At 42.7% G+C, this 16,793-nt stretch overlaps 1 protein-coding gene across 2 annotated transcripts in view; it reads left to right on the top strand.

Annotated features, from left to right (window-relative positions):
- The window catches only part of SYTL3 (synaptotagmin like 3), a 120,430-nt gene that overhangs the window by 76,871 nt on the left and 26,766 nt on the right, over nucleotides 1-16,793 (top strand). For both annotated transcript variants that reach the window (XM_077486730.1, XM_077486731.1), the window contains exons 7-10: nucleotides 48-120; nucleotides 10,193-10,320; nucleotides 10,600-10,737; nucleotides 15,252-15,427. In XM_077486730.1, the coding sequence (XP_077342856.1) occupies nucleotides 48-120; nucleotides 10,193-10,320; nucleotides 10,600-10,737; nucleotides 15,252-15,427 (515 nt within the window). The remainder of the gene's footprint in view (nucleotides 1-47; nucleotides 121-10,192; nucleotides 10,321-10,599; nucleotides 10,738-15,251; nucleotides 15,428-16,793) is intronic.

Below are 16,793 nucleotides of genomic sequence, written 5' to 3'. Positions count from 1 at the left end.
TGAAGCTAAAAAATAATAATTTATTTGAAATTCTAATTTTCTTCTAGGAGCTCAATAAGTCAAAAGGTTTTCATAAATCAATGGAAAATCTCTTCCTATCTCTCACAACACAAGTGAAAAGTAAGTATGAGTCTATTTTATGATTTAATCTAGTTCATGATATAAGGGATGTGATTTTCTGTTTTCAGTTCATACAAAGACAGAGACAAAGACTCATCACAGAGGATAGAACAATGGAAATAAACCAGTAGCAGAACAATCTTGAATAACACTTTCAGTTCAAAGTTACTAGAAACAAGAGCATATTTTGTGGTTTTAATACAAAGAGACCACATAGGAAATGGCAATTAAAAATAGACAAGCAGTAGGACAACTTTAAATAGCAATTTTAGGCCCAAAAGTTAGTAGAGATAAGGAGGAGTAGTAGACGTTTTTATACCTGAATGAATAGACTGCAGAAGATACAGCAGTGGAAACCAGTCCAACAGCAGGACAATATTAAATATACATGTCAGTACCAAAGTTACTAGAGACAAAAAGCCCCAAAAGGGGTTTCACTACAAGAATTAAAAGACCACAAAGAATACAGCAGTGCAAAATTGGACAGCAGCAGGACATATTTTAACAGCAATAGTAGGCCCAAATTTACTAGTTACATAGGACATTGGTAGGGAGGGTTTTTACTACAAGAATTGAGATACTACAGAGAATACAGAAGTGTAAAACTGGCCAGCAGCATAAAGTTTTAATAAGGGATAACAGAAAATTTTCTATCAAATACGTACCGTAATTTTCCTTTCCTGATGGACTCCATGGCAGTCTATGTGTGGGTTAACCCTCCTCTCCAATGCTCTAGGACCCCACTCCCATAAATTTGAGCTCACAGCCAGAGACTGCGCTCTGTAACTAGCCAACTCTTGATCCATGGATGGGAACTCCGTCTGCCATGGAGTCCATCAGGAAAGGAAAGCTACGTTAAGTATTTGATAAGAAATTTTCAGTTTTTCTGACGTACTCTATGGCAGTCTACGTGTGGGAAATAACTAACCAAACACACGGACGGGCTTGCTGATCAACGAAAACTTAAATTTACCCCGTCAACCAACAGGATATTTAAACTAACACTTACAGAATATAAGGATGCAGATTCCACCCAATAATGCGTCATGAGGGTGTTGATGGAGGCCCACGAGGCCGCCCTGCATATAATGTCTGGAGCCGCATGTTGGGCTGCCGTCTAGGAAGTCGAGATGCCCCTAGACGAGTGCACTGTCACTGCCCCCCGTAGGAGCCAAGCCCTTTGCCCTATAAGCCTGCTGGATAGCCTGGACAATCCAGGATGCAAAAGTCCTAGATGAAGCAAGTTTTCCTCTGTTTTTCCTGGAAAAGAGGATAAAGAGGTGATCTGACCATCTAAATGAGGCCGTAGCCTGAAGGTACTCCTACAGTGTCTCAACCACATCTAGGGGAGGAGCCTCAGTGCTTCTGGTGCCTTTAAGGTAGGAAGAAGGATCTCTTGGTTTCTGTGGCAGACTGATGCGAGTTTGAGATTTGAGTCAAGCATGGGTATAAGTACTACCCAGTCTGGAAGAAGGTTAAAAATGGCTTTTTGTGACCGAAGGCCTCGATACTGAAACTCTCTTGGCTGATGTGATGGCTACAAGAAAGTGGACTTTGATAGAGAGACCCTTAATGGATGTCGGACTGACTCCGTCGGCTCCGAGAAAGAGTTGAGTACGAGAAGAAGATCCCATTTGGGAAAACGTGGTCCCCTCTGGGGCCTGAGACTTACTGCCCTTCTGAAGAATTGCCGGGTGAGAGGATGGCCTGCTTGCGAGACTCCCAGGAAGGCCAATAGGGCCGACACTAAGGGACACTAAGGGAGCCAACTGACAGAGACAGGTGTAGGCCTGACTTCAGAAATTCCAGAATTTCTTGCACCCCCGGATTCCTGAATGATCATTCTGTGGAGGATGTGGACTCCACCAATCTCAGCAAGAATCTGAGGATGGTTGGGATCGGAGGAAAGTCATGCTCTGCTGAATTCCCACTCTTCTGACAGGGCATCTATTCCGAGAGCTTGATCGCAACGGCCCCCTGTGTAATACTTCTGGAGTTTGAAGTTTCAGGGGATGCAAACAAGTCAACTTCGGAATGGACTCCCACAGTCAGGATCTACTTGAATGACTCCATCCACATGGAAAGACCACTCATTGTTGTCCAATTCAGTACGGGATGGAAGATCTGCCTGGTTCTTCTGAGCCCACTTCATAATCGGCTCCACTTCCTGAAATAGGGAGAAGGTCCTCCCTGTGTCTTCACCTAGGAGACCACTGTGGTGTTGTCCATTTACAGCAGTACAGATTCTCCCTCTATCAGGTGGCAGAAGGCCCGGAGAGAGCTTGGAAAGCAACCCATAGTTCCAGGATGTCCTATACTGGGATGTGCGGCCAGTGGTTCTGTCTGCCCTGGAAGATCTTTGACTTGCAGTGAGCCCCCCTCCTGTATTGCTGGCATCAGTCCTGATGGTAACCCAGGAAATGGGAGCAATTGAGTGGTGTTGTTCCACTGTCGGGTGTTCAGCTCTGTGCACTCTGCAGCTATGGGTGTCGCTGCCCTTCACCTGTTGCCTAATATATGTTTCCTTCCTGCTACTTCCTGTCCAGCCCCTCATGTGCTTCTCTATTTAAATCCCTTCCTAACCAGCTACCATTGCTTGAGCAACGTTTGTTTCTGAAGCACCCCTGTGTAACCTGTTTTACCTGACCTCTCCTGAACTGATCTTTTGTGTACCGACCTGGCTTGTTCTGATTACAATGTCTGCAGCCTGCCCTGACCTTGGCTCACTATCCGGCTCTCCTTTGCTTCATCCATCCATCCTTGTCTAACAATGTCTTCTGGTACTTCCCTAGCAAGCAGGGTGAACCCGGGTGTCGTGACCTGGGGTCAGCAGGCAGCTAAGTCCAAACCTTCGTGAGAGGGCCCCTGGCGGAACACCGGCTGGCTCTTAGATTCCACGCCCTAGGGGATCCTTTGTCACCTGCTCGCCTGTGGACTCACTGTAAGTAGTACCGTGACATCCTGTGCTGTAGCCACCAGAAGAGGCTGTCCCTCATGCCCGAAGTAATGTGAATGCACTGATGGCATCTGTCTGACCACTGTTGGAGAAACCCTCTCTGGAAGGAACGTAACCACCAAAGGGCACATTTGACCATGGGGCCATCAAGACCATTGTGCCTATTATTTTTAGGCATTGATTAGCCCTTAACCATGGGGAAGCCAAGGCCAGGTGTACTCTGTCCCGCACTACCAGAGGCAGGGAGATGGTATTCTTGACTTTGTCGAACTGGGCCCCTAGGTAGACTAAGTGTTGCATAGGTTCTACGTGACTCTTCTCTTAAGTTCAGTAACGAGCCAAACTGAAAAGGTGGAGATAACTTGACCCCTATGATGTAGGAGCTGCTCTTTGCCTTGAGCCAGTAAGAGAATGTCATTGAGATAATGATGCAGGTGTATGCCCTTCATACTGATGAGGGCTACCATGGCCCGAAGACCTTTTGAGAAGACCTGAGGTGAGGTTGAGAATCCGAGAGGAAGGCAGGTGAACTGGAGATGTTCTCGCCCCACCACAAACCGGAGGTAATTGCGGAACTCCTCTGCCACGGCAATTTGAAATTAGGCATCCTTTAAGTCTATCACTAAAAACAAAAATCCAGTAGCACAGACCAGAGGCCAAGTGAAAAGTCAAAAATAAAAATTAAATGTAGCTGTGGACGCTGCTGTTCAAAACTCATAGACAAATGAGGACAGAAGATATAATCAAAAGGGTAAACAGCGCTGATCAGCAGACATAAATAGGACCCTCAGAGGCAAAGTAAAAACTTTGTATTACTGTTAAAAATAAATAAAAAAATAACAAAAAAAAAACCATAATAAAATGTTCACCAAGGCATACAGCAGTCAATTGATAGTCATGCAGAGACTTAGATTAAAAAACTGACAGTACATGGAGTCTGGAGCCGCATGGATGACACAGGGGCTTAGGGAAACCCAGCACAAAGCCGTTAGACAAAGAACACAGGAGCACCGCTGGTGGGGGGGCCCATCCAGGACCGTAAGTCCAGGGGGTCTGATGAAGGGGGAACCAAACTGCAGGCTCAGGAACTGTTGGGGCCAGCAGGGCCGCTGATAAGCCAGTAAGACTGGCCCTGTTGTACCGGGCCTGGCCACCAGGGGGGGCCCAGGCAATATAAACAGGGATGAAAGAATGCATAGTAACTAATTAAAAAAAAAAAAAGTGTAGCCCTCCCCTTCTTCAGCCCGCTCACCTTTAACTGTAAACAATGCTGGAGTGGGGCTGAATGGGGGAGAGCCAGGAGGGAGACACAAGGAGGTATGACTACAGCAATACAAGTTCTGCAGGAAACAGGATCGTCTGGAGCACAGTTACACGTAACTGGCTGGCTGCAGTGTCTTCCGTGGGATTAGCCAGTGTACAGGTTATCGTTCAGCCTCCCCTCCCTCTTGTCTTGCTGGTTACTTTTTTTTTTTATCTGCCTAACCTGACCTGCACATTGTCTGATCACACTGATAAGATTCCTGGAAGACTCTGCAGCAGCTTTTAACCATTTCAGCTTATAATCAACTATTTAGCCAGAGCTCTGTGTGCTGCACAGATTGTTTGATATTTTAATTCTTTTTTGGAGAAGGATTTACTTCTAAATCAGGCTAGAAGCTTCACAGACCCATTAACTGGTTACTGTCCTCAGTAATCCTGACCAGTTCACTGTTTGTAAGAAAATTTGTATTTTGGAAATTGTATGTGAAGCTGTCTTCTGTCACTTGGTTGTACTTTCAAAGGAAAATCACTGACTTGATCTTGCAGAGGTGGTTTAAATAGAGTGGATCAGCCCTGTGATACTATATACTTGTACACTGGGTTCAGCCATAAACGGAGTCTCTGACCATCTCCTGAATCAATCATGTCTGCGATCCCTAACCATCTCCTGTACTATGTCTGCAGTCTCTGATCATCTCCTGTACCATGTCTGCAGTCTCTGATCATCTCCTGTACCATGTCTGCAGTCTCTGATCATCTCCTGTACCATGTCTGCAGTCTCTGATCATCTCCTGTACCATGTCTGCAGTCTCTGATCATCTCCTGTACTATGTCTGCAGTCTCCGATCATCTCCTGTACTATGTCTGCAGTCTCTGATCATCTCCTGTATTATGTATGCAGTCTCTGATCATCTCCTGTACTATGTCTGCAATCCCTAACTGTCTCCTGTACTATGTCTGCAGTCTCTGATCATCTCCTGTACTATGTCTGCAGTCTCTGATCATCTCCTGTACTATGTCTGCAGTCTCTGATCATCTCCTGTACCATGTCTGCAGTCTCTGATCATCTTCTGTACCATGTCTGCAGTCTCTGATCATCTCCTGTACTATGTCTGCAGTCTCTGATCATCTCCTGTACTATGTCTGCAGTCTCTGACCCTCTCCTGTACTATGTCTGCAGTCTCTGATCATCTCCTGTACCATGTCTGCAGTCTCTGATCATCTCCTGTACCATGTCTGCAGTCTCTGATCATCTCCTGTACCATGTCTGCAGTCTCTGATCATCTCCTGTACCATGTCTGCAGTCTCTGATCATCTCCTGTACCATGTCTGCAGTCTCTGATCATCTCCTGTACTATGTCTGCAGTCTCCGATCATCTCCTGTACTATGTCTGCAGTCTCTGATCATCTCCTATAGTATGTATGCAGTCTCTGACCATCTCCTGTACTATGTCTGCAGTCTCTGACCCTCTCCTATACTATGTCTGCAGTCTCTGATCATCTCCTGTACTATGTATCCAGTCTCTGACCATCTCCTCTACTATGTCTACAGTCTCTGATCATCTCCTGTACTATGTCTGCAGTCTCTGACCATCTCCTGTGGTATGTCTGCAGTCTCTGACCATCTCCTGTGGTATGTCTGCAGTCTCTGATCATCTCCTGTGGAATGTCTGCAGTCTCTGATCATCTCCTGTAGTATGTCTGCAGTCTCTGATCATCTCCTGTACCATGTCTAAAGTCTCTGACCATCTCCTGTGGAATGTCTGCAGTCTCTGACCATCTCCTGTACTATATCTGCAGTCTCTGACCATCTGGGGAGGGGTGGGGCTGGAGGAGGGACCAGGGGAGAAAACAGGGTGGAGCTGAAGGGGGCCCCGTCAGGTAGGCTGTACGGGGCCCCATGATTTCTATCAGCGGCCCTGGGGGCCAGTATACAACAGCTGCTTGCACTATGTACAAAGCCTGGAAGTGATGTCACAGCCTGGCGGAAGTCAGCCAAGGGAATCCAAAGAGTATGGGCAAACCCTGATGCTGGGGCCTATCGGCAGTTCCTAATTGGCCCAGCAGCAGGGTTGGCCCATACTCTTCGGATTCCCTTGGCTGACTTCCTCCAGGTACTGTCAGTTTTTTAATCCAAAACTCTGCATGACCATTAATTGACTGCTGTATGCCTTGGTGAACATTTTATTATTATTTTAACAATAATAAAAAGTTTTTACTTTGCCTCTGAGAGTCCTATTTATGTCTGCTGATCAGCGCTGTTCACCCCTTTCATTATATCCTTTATGTCTATGGAGACTGACCAATTGTCCAGCTGGACTGCCTGTTTAATTGTAGATAGGGTCTCCATTTCAAACTTTTCGATCTGACAAACTTGTTCAAATACACAAGGTCTATTACCGGGCACCATGAACCGTTTTCTTCTGAACTGAGAAAGGGGAGCGAGTACATGCCCTGGCACACTTTGCCCTTAGGCACAGGCACTGCGGCCCCTTGAGCCACCAGTGGCTGTACATAGCACAGAAACACCTGCTTCTTTCCCTCTATGTGAGCTAACTGTGTAGGGGCTAATCTGAGATGAGGAGTGATTTGAGAAGGACCATGTGTCTCCCAAGGAGCCCATTCTGATGGTCCAGTAGTCCGAGATCGGGGCTGCCCAGATACGCCGAAAGTGGAGCAGGAGCACCCCTACCTGGCATCCGAGTGGACCTGTGTTGCTATGGCCATTTGTATAGTGACTTTATTACAGTAATATGAAGTTAGATATATCATTTGAGACCATATGTTTTGAAGGCTTCCCCCCCTCCATTGATATCTACCTGATCTAGAGGTAGTCTGGCTTGGCGTGTGGGCCATACCCCATTCTTTCAGGTACTGTTGTACCACACATTTTACGAGAAACTCCATTTGTCGCTTATCCATCTCTCTTTCCCCAACCGCCCGGGTATAACATGGCTCGCAGAGCGATTTTGCCCTCCGGGACCTGAGTCCCAAATCCCCAAGGGGCTGTCATGGCAGTGGGTGCGGTGTCTGGGGGAGGAATTAAGCTTCTCTCCTGGTGATAGATCCCAGACGGAGAGTCATGTCGTCTGGATCTATATGATGAATGCCGATGTTGCGGCCTGGCAAGGTCCCGTCTTCCTGTGCTGATGTCTGGCGATCCAACCTGGAAGCTTTGCCTTTGACAAACAAAAGAGAGAAAGAAAAATATGTTATTAGATAAAGGTGGACCTCACGCCAACCTTAAGCATAAGGGCTGGCCGCAAGAAGGCGGTGACTTGTCCAAGGTTCACGGGGAGGGAGGAGGGCAATCATGTCCACCCACTGTGGAAGGCAGAGATCGAGATTTTTTTTTTTGCTTCCCCTTTAACCCCCCCCCCTCCCCTTACCACCACTAACAGACACTAATATGAGGGACAAGCGGGGCTTGGAAAAGCTGACAGACACTGCCTGCAGGATTTCTCAGTGAGACAGAGGCTGACAGACATTTGAATAGCCCACCCCGATGACATCAGCGCCGCACCTCCATTGCGCGTGTGCCGCCATTGCCGAGCGCCAGGCGCCTGCGCAGATGGCTGAGTCCCCCAAAGGTCTGCGCATGCCTCGCGCATGCGCAGAGACTTGTGGCTGGTACCTGGAAGAGTTGCGGTGGCCTGGTATGCAGAAGCGCTCCAGCCACCATGAGAGGCTGATAGCTAGCACCAGGGAAAAGGAAAGAAGAAACACACAGTCACAAACTGTTGCCATGGAGAGCTGTTGTCATGAATTATCTTCTGGACCTTGCCAGTCAGACCGCTGGGAGGACGTCCATCATGGGCATACACAGGGTACCCATCCTCACAGGGGTACTCTGCCTGACCGCCACTCACCCCCCCATGGCTGGGCCCCGGCTATCGACACCGCTTTATCCAGGATGCCCGCGTCCAGCCTGCTTGTGCTGGGACATATACTTAACGGCTGGGATGCCCTCCTCCAACGTGCAGGGAAGCACATAGGGTCCAAAAGAGGACAAAAAAGGAACGCAGTCTCTGGCTGTGAGCTCAAATTTATGGGAGTGGGGTCCTATAGCATTGGAGAGGAGCGCGTTAACTCACACGTAGACTGCCATGGAGTCTGTCAGGAAAATAGGCCTACTTAACCACTTCAATACAGGGCACTTTTACCCCCTTCCTGCCCAGGCCAATTTTCAGCTTTTAGCGCTGTCACACTTTAAATGACAATTGCGCAGTCATGCAACACTGTACCCAAACTAAAATTGTGTCATTTTGTACAAATAAATAGAGCTTTCTTTTGGTGGTATTTAAGCACCACTGAGGTTTTTTTTTTGCTAAATAAACGTTTCTGTTATAACATTTTTCAAATAATGTTCTTCATAAATTTAGGCCAAAATGTATTCTGCTACATTTCTTTGGTGAAAATAACCCAAATCAGTGTATATTATTTAGTCTATAGGAAAGTTATAGAGTCCACAAACTATGGAATAGATCTGAAAACTGATCAATCCTGAAGTACTGACGGCCTATCTCATTACATGAGGCCCTAAAATGCCAGGACATTACACATGCCCTCTAAATGACCACTTTTTGGAAAGTAGACAGTCCAAGGTATTGTGTAAGAGGCATGGCGTTTTTTATTTTTTATTTTTTTTGTCATAAGTTTTTGGAAATTTAAGAAATTTTAAAAAAGTCACAATTTTCTTTTTTTTTTTTTACATACTGTCACCAGTGCAGTACACTGTTGTCATATAACTGGTGTGGTGGTGATCAGGGACACTGAACTATACTTGATTTTTTTCTTATTTTTTTTATCACACACTCTGACCAGAGCAATATAATGTTACCATAGGAACATTTTACTACTCTGGGGAAGAGATCAGGATTTATTTATTTTTTATACATTATGTTTACCTATAGCAGTGAATTTCATTGCTATAAGCAAGCATTTTACTGAATGAAATTAATTCATTCATTTTTTTTGTGATTAGCTGTGATTGGTCAAAGCTAATCACATGGTACAGATGGGCTGTGATTGGCCCTGTCTGTGCCATGTGATCACATTGACCAATCACTGCTAACAACACAATGGATGGGATGAAAGAAAGCCATCCATTGTTTACAATTGTCATGTGACCTGCTGTGACTGATCACAGCGGTCACATGGTACCAGTAACGAGCCAGTACACTGATCATCGGCTGTGTCCACTCAGAACAGTAAAGCCACTGCCCACCCGTCATTCTGCTATAGAGCAGGCAGGAAGGTGTTAATGTATGCCTAACTTTTATTTAGGCCCATAGGGAAGTGCAATTGATGTGAGTGATATAATGTTGGTGTATAGGTGCAAGTTTTTTCTGATTTATTTTTATTTTTATTTCAAATGATGCAGCGGTGTGCTGCAAACAAAATGCAGCTCCAAGAAAACAGAAACAAGAGAATGCTTTGCTTTGATCACCCAAATTAGAAAAATGGCTCTTTCTACATAACATCAAAAAATCAGGAACCCCCAAAAGAAACAAAAGAAACTATCCCTGAATACATAATCATTTTAAAGGAAAGCCTTGAAGTGCATAAAGTAGTATTAACCCCAAAAGCAAACATTTATTATAATGCATCTTACCAGTTCCTTTTATTATTTTTTATTTCTTTACTTTTCGCCAGGTGATCTGGCCAGTAAGTCTGTTCTTTTCCAATAGAACAAGCTCTTTTGCAGATTATTAATTAGAGGGTTTAGACAAATCATTTAACACTGATAGAGGTTTTAAGTCCATGGTTGCAAAAGTTTAAAATACATTGTCTGTACAGATTTCCTTTTCCTTTAAATAAGTGACAATAATGCATTATTTTATTTTGTATTAGAAATATCCAAGTCACAGAATGATATGCTGAATGACAGAATGCACCTGTCTACAAATTACGGCGAGGGCGGGGAAAGAAGAAAAGAAAGGAGGAGCCATTCTGACACTGCCATTAATATAGCTTGTCAGGTATGGGTTTTCAAGAAAATGGTAAAATAGAGTAACAGACTGCAAAAATAACATAAAGTGAATCAGCCTTTCATTTTTTTTTATATCCTAAACATTTACTGCAGATTCATTTTCCAATTTCATCGGTTTTAAATGAAAAATAATGAATAACCACCTGTGAATGTTCAGTGAATATCACTGATTTATAACTATTCCCCATATGGGCAACTCTTATTTAGTTTTTTTTCTGTATTTATTTTTTTGTTTTTTTGTATCAAAAATAATGTATCTTTGTGGCAGCTGGAAAAGTCCATCAGTTTACATAATCTTATTAACAAAGCTAAAGAGGAAGAGCTTCATTTGAAAAGGACTAGAAGCCAAGAGGCAGAGGAAAGTGATGGTGCAAAGCAGATGGTGTTCTTTGGGAGTATGAAGCAGGTAGGTTCTAACACTGTATAGTTCTAACACCAGCATCAGTAGTTCAATTATACAATAAAAATGCACATATATACTGTGTATGTGTATATGTATATGTGTATATATATATATATATATATATATATATATATATATATATTATAAAATGTGTATATCGTTTTTTGAAAAGCCACCTGGAATCAAGACCTAGTCTTGCATCACTTTTGGGTACTGGTTAAAATGTAAAGCCAATTATTTTTATTTTTCTGTGCTAGAGATGCAACAAGAAATGGGAACACATTTTTCTAAAGTACACAGAATTCCAATTGTAGAGAGTTGTCACAGGAACAAGTGTCTCTATTGGAGGATTTTCCCTCGCCTTTTACCCTAATTTTAATTTTTTTTAGCAATAGTCACCAGGACAAATTTCAACATAAATAGACCCAGTGGGTACATATAACCACAATGTAAACTTTCCCTTCTTGACTGTATCCACCAAAAAATTGCCTTTACATTTGTACAGAAGAACACTGAGATGTGAGCTGACCATACATTATACAATTTTCTTATTCAATTTCCTTTTGATTTACCTTCAACTATAAAGTTTAGGGCCTACCTAATTGCATACACATTGAAAGTGTTTTGGTTTGACCTGCATATTATATGGTTTTTATAAATCTAAAGAAAGATTGGAGAAGAAAGTTATATAATGTATGGTCAGCCAAAGAAAGGAACTTTGATCATTCTGAAATACAGAAATTGAACTAAGGATTTAAGAATGTACACACACTACAATGTGTAAATATTCACTTTAGTATACAACCATGTGAAAAGGAAATTACTCTTTACTTATTTTATCTGCAAATGATAGGATAACTGAAGATAACGTTCACACAATTTATTATGGCAACACTCTCATTTCTCAATCTCAAAAAAAAAAAAAAATCTTAAAATTCTGAGCTCATTTGGGCTGATTTACTAAAGAAGCTGAGAATCTTTATTCAAAAAATGATGTGAATCTTCACTTGTTCATTCATGTCAAACATCTGCACATGACTGGGCACTTAATTGAGCAGGTATATGTTTTTACTCTATTTAATAACTAAGGCGAATCATCACACAATTTTAAAGGCTAAGTTTAGTTTTTTTTCTAAATTCCAGCTCCCCTGTGTCCCAATATAGCATTACTGTACTTATTTTGCAAAAATAAACAGCTTTCCATTAATTCTGCACAGGCTTTCCTCACTCTCTTCATATTTCTTTAAAGACACTGCTCGATTACTTCTGCCTTACTTCCTGGACAGACTTTAGGTCATGACACAGGAAGGAGTTGACCAGCTGAGGGTAGATGATGCAGAGTGTGTGCTAATGATATCAGCTGGTCAACTCCTTCCTTTATCATGACCTAAAGTCTGACCAGGAAGTAAGGCAGAAGCAGCCAAGCAGTGTGTTTAAACAGCTATGAAGAGAGTGAGGTAAGCCTGTGTAGAATTAGAGGATAGCTTGATATTTTTGTCAAAGAAGTACATTATTGATATACTGGTACATAGGTGAGCTGGCATTTAGAAAAAAAAGGTGAACAAAGGTGAACTTAACCTTCAAGTAAAGATTTTCAACATCTTGAGTAAATCACCCTCGACATGTCAGAATCACGTGTTAGTATGTCAGAATTTCAAATTATTTGGGCTATTTTATAACAACTGTTGAGAATTTTCAGAAATAAATTGTGTGAATATTTCAATTATCCAATCATGTGAAAAAGAAAGTCCTGCTTACTTATTTCTGTCCGCTTGTTACAAGGAACATGACCTAATCTGGGTAAACACATTCCATTTTTTCTCATTCAACTCAGTGGGCTAATAAAAAAAAAAAAAAAAAATTGCAGTACTATTACAAGCAATGTTGGTGCAGCAATTTCCCCTGCTGGGATCCACTAAATTAACTGGTGCCGCTCAAGGCTCCACCGGTCCTCTTATGTAGCAACCGCTTGGGGTGCAGACAAGGACAGAGCTCGTCCCAGCTCTAGACATCTAATGGAAAAGGGAAACGTTGTGGAAGCCACACATCTTTGCAAAACACTGTAAGAAGATGTATGACAGTCTTGGCCCTGGCCCCGGCCCCAACCAAGCCACGCCACCACACGCGGAGTAAAATTTATTGGGGACATAGCCTGCTTGAAGCTCTAGCTGATGCTGTCATACCCCTTGTTACGGGATTTTGTAGAGATGTGCGGCTTCCATTCGAGCTCCCCTGCTGTGCTCTTGTGTTCTGACAAGGGGTCTATTCCCCCTCCCAGAACACACTGATCAGCACCGGCAGCCATTGGTTTTCCAGCATGCCCGTTCGACAGAAGAGACTGGCTTCTGTCAGACAGGCAGCTGTACACATTCCAATCTCTATAGGTTTTCTGCCTGTAGGTTTCTGTTTTGTGGTTAGCATATCTTGATATGTAAACTTTATGCACTGCTCTTTTGCTTATGACACTTCTTAAATGCCTGTGTACTGTTTTAGTATTTCTTTTAAGCTGGGTACACAGTTCTTTTTTCCCTCAACCAACAGATCGCTGCATCAACTTTCTCCCTCTTCATTATTAAATTTTTCTTCTTTCATCTTCTTTCTTCTGGTCTTCCTTCCGTGTTCTTCTTGTTTGTCCAACTTTTTCTTCTCCATCTTCTTCTTCATCTTCTTCTTCTTCCGCTCTTCTCGTCCCACATCTTGCTCCGGTTTCTTCTCCGTGCCGTCTGCACGATCTGCCTCTGTGGGAGTCTTCAGCCATGTGACGCTTGGATTCCTCTGACAATTCTTAAATAACGGAGGGTGGGGCCACCCGGTGACCCCACCCTCTTCTGACGCACTGAGATTTCCATATGGCTTTCCCCGTGATGTCAGAGGGGGAGGGGTCACCCGTTTACGTAAACAGGCAAACATTTTTTCCTTTAGAAATATCATTTTGCTGTCAGACAGTTCTAAACACGGGAAACACACGACCCTTTTTACAGGCATACTATAGACACCCCCCAAGTACAAAATTTAAAGGAATATTACACTTTTATTAATTCACTTCAAGCATTATTAATATCACTGCTCCCGGAAAAACTTCAGCTTTTAAAACTTTTTTTGCATTCATACATGTCCCCTGGGGCAGGACCCAGGTCCTCAAACACTTTTTATGACAATACCATGCATATAAGCATTTAAAATGAGCACATATGATTATTCATGTTCGTGTCCCATAGACTTTAACGGCGTTCGCGTTCTCAACACATTTTTTGCCTGTTGCCTGTTCTGGTGCGAACCAAACGGGGTGGGGGGAGGGGGGTGTTCGGCTCATCCCTAGTGTCCATACATTTACATAAAAACCAAGCTGTCTAGCAAAAGTTACTAGTGTAATAGGCTTTGGAGTGAACTAATATAATGATAATTAATTCTATTAACTGTATAGCTATCAGAAGACAATATTTTTTAAGCAGTGATTAGGTTCCAAGGGTCAGGGTAAAGCATCTAAAGGCAAATGAGACCCCTCTCTTGCTCAGTCACATTTTTTCAAAAACCCCCTCTAAGCCCCTTGTCTCTTGCTGGTACCTCTTCCAAGTTTAAGGACCTGTGATCCAGCATTACAGTCTGTGGTGTATCAACCCGTCTCCTCAAGGTGACGTTATGTAACAACAGTTCTGAAGCCAGGGCAGACCACTGCTGGATAGCCAATGGAAAGTGTCCATAGCACCCAGGCATTGATGTGGACACCAGAAGAAGGACCTTCACATTCTACTCTCCAGAAGACTAGACACAGAGGGCTTGATTTACTAAAGGCAAATAGGCTGTGCACTTTGAATAGTGCAGTTGCGCTCTGAAAAAGCAGCTGCACCAGAGCTTAGTAAATGAGCAGAAGCTCTGCTGACCTCTATCATCCAATCATGCGCAAACAAAATTGCTGTTTTTTTGGGGGTTTTTTCCTTGCACGTGATTGGATATTCTGTGTAAAGTGAAGCTTTACCTCATTTACTAAGCTCTGAGGCAACTGCTCTTGTTAAGTGCAACTGCATGTTGCAAAGTTTACAGTCTATTTGCCTTTAGTAAATCAACTTCAGAATGTCAAATTATTATAGATTTTCATGAGTATTTGGTGGCTACAGCCTAAAGGGGGTAGGGGTTATGATTGGAGGGGGGAGGGGATCACTGGACAGAATAGGAATTGTATTGCTTAGGTGTTTTTTAGTGTTAGGGAAATTTAAGAATGCTTTAGATTAACGCTTGTTCACTTTTTCTTGGTGCCCAAAACCCTGTGGCAAGAGCTAACATTAAAAAAAAAATCTGAATTTATAAACTTTTGGTGAACATTTTATCATCTTTGGGGTGTAACTGTAGTACATTTATCCATGTCTTTAGATTTCTTATTCAATTCAGCTTTTATCGCAGTGTCCATTTCTTTAGAAAGGTACCTCCATAGATCTGTATAGTGTCCAGTATATTGCACTGCAAGCCAAATGAGTTACATTTTTGTATATGATACATACTAATATTCCTTTTATTTTTAGTCTAGCATGAGCAGCATCAGCAGTGTTTGTACTGATGGGGGAAGCATTGACATTGGTGTAAGTGGAGAAATTGAATTTGCCATCAAATATACCTTGAAGACTTCAACTCTAGAAATTTCAATCAAAGGATGTAAAAACCTAACACACGGAGAAGAGAAGAAAAAGAAGTGTAATCCGTAAGATTTGTAATGTACATGTTAGAAATGTTCTTTAAGCTAAACTCCAGGCAGATACAAAAAGACACTGAATAACAAAGTGTTCAAAATAAGCATGTGTATTTTCAAGTGATAAAGTATAAAGTTCTGGGGAGAAGCAAGCAAAAAAGCTCTCAATTGAACCAGTGCATAGCACATTAGAGTCTTCTCAGAACAGAAAGTATGTATTTGTCTCATTCCATCACATATTCCAAAAATAAAGTTATTTTTTCTTATTTTAAAATAGTTGGCAGAGGCCATGCAAACCATTCCTCTGTGCACCAATAGACAACTATACATTTCGAATCACTGGGGTATAGTAGGGATGGGCCGAACAGACCCCTGTTCGGTTCGCACTAGAACTTTTGAACACAGCAAAAGTTCAAACCCGAATAACGAACCCCATTAAAGTCATGGGACCCGAACGTCAAAATCAAAAGTGTCCATTTTAAAGGCTTATATGCAAGTAATTGTGCATACAATGGTTATAAGGGTCCGGGTTCTGCCCTGGGGGACATGTACCAATAAAAAAAAGGTTGTGAAAAACTTCATTTTTAAATGAGCAGTGATTTTTTTGATTTTTAAAGTGAAAACAAAAAAATGAAAAATTCCTTCCAATATAGTGCCTGGGGGGTCCCCTTAGTCTACCTGTAAAGTGGCACATCTGTACCATGTCTAGAATCTACTGCAGCAATAATTGCATTTATAAAGCCAAAAAAAATGACATTTTCCCTGCAAGCTGCCTTTATTTTGTTCAGCAACAGCTGGGGATCCTGTGTGTATGATGAAGCCACAATGTAGCGCACTGGAAGTGGGAACAAGATTAGAGATTTTTTGGATACATTCTGGTGTCACTTTAACTTTGGGTAGAAGTAACGGGTGTGTAAAAATTGGTCTTTGGGTGTTGGTGGCATCTTCCCACCATAACCCTATAGAGGTACTCTTGATGAAAGCAAGAATTGGCCTTGCTGTAAAAAATTGCAATGATAGGCACCTGTCAAACAGGTTGAGAAAATGTACTCTTTGGGTGTCGGGGGTGCCCTCCCACCATAACCCTATAGAGGTACTCTTGATAAAAGCAAGAATTGGCCTTGCTTTAAAGAATTGCAATGATATGCACCTGTCAAACAGGTGCTGAAAAATTGGTCTTTGGGCATTAATTGTGCCCATGAAACCTATACCAAAACCATTCTTCCGGATAAAGTTATGGAACACCCTCAAAGCTAGGCAGCCTTGAAGTCCTGCAGAGATTCCCCAACGTGTGACAAGTGATGTGGCAAGTGGACAATCTGCAATGTGTGCCAAGTGACAATCTATAACTTATTATTATATATAGCAGGCGACGTGG

Source organism: Lithobates pipiens, unplaced genomic scaffold, assembly GCF_037356315.1.
Source record: "Lithobates pipiens isolate NorthernLeopardFrog02 unplaced genomic scaffold, aLitPip1_a1.2 Scaffold_18, whole genome shotgun sequence".
Classification (NCBI taxonomy): domain Eukaryota; kingdom Metazoa; phylum Chordata; class Amphibia; order Anura; family Ranidae; genus Lithobates; species Lithobates pipiens.
This window is presented reverse-complemented; position numbering and strand designations above follow the sequence as displayed.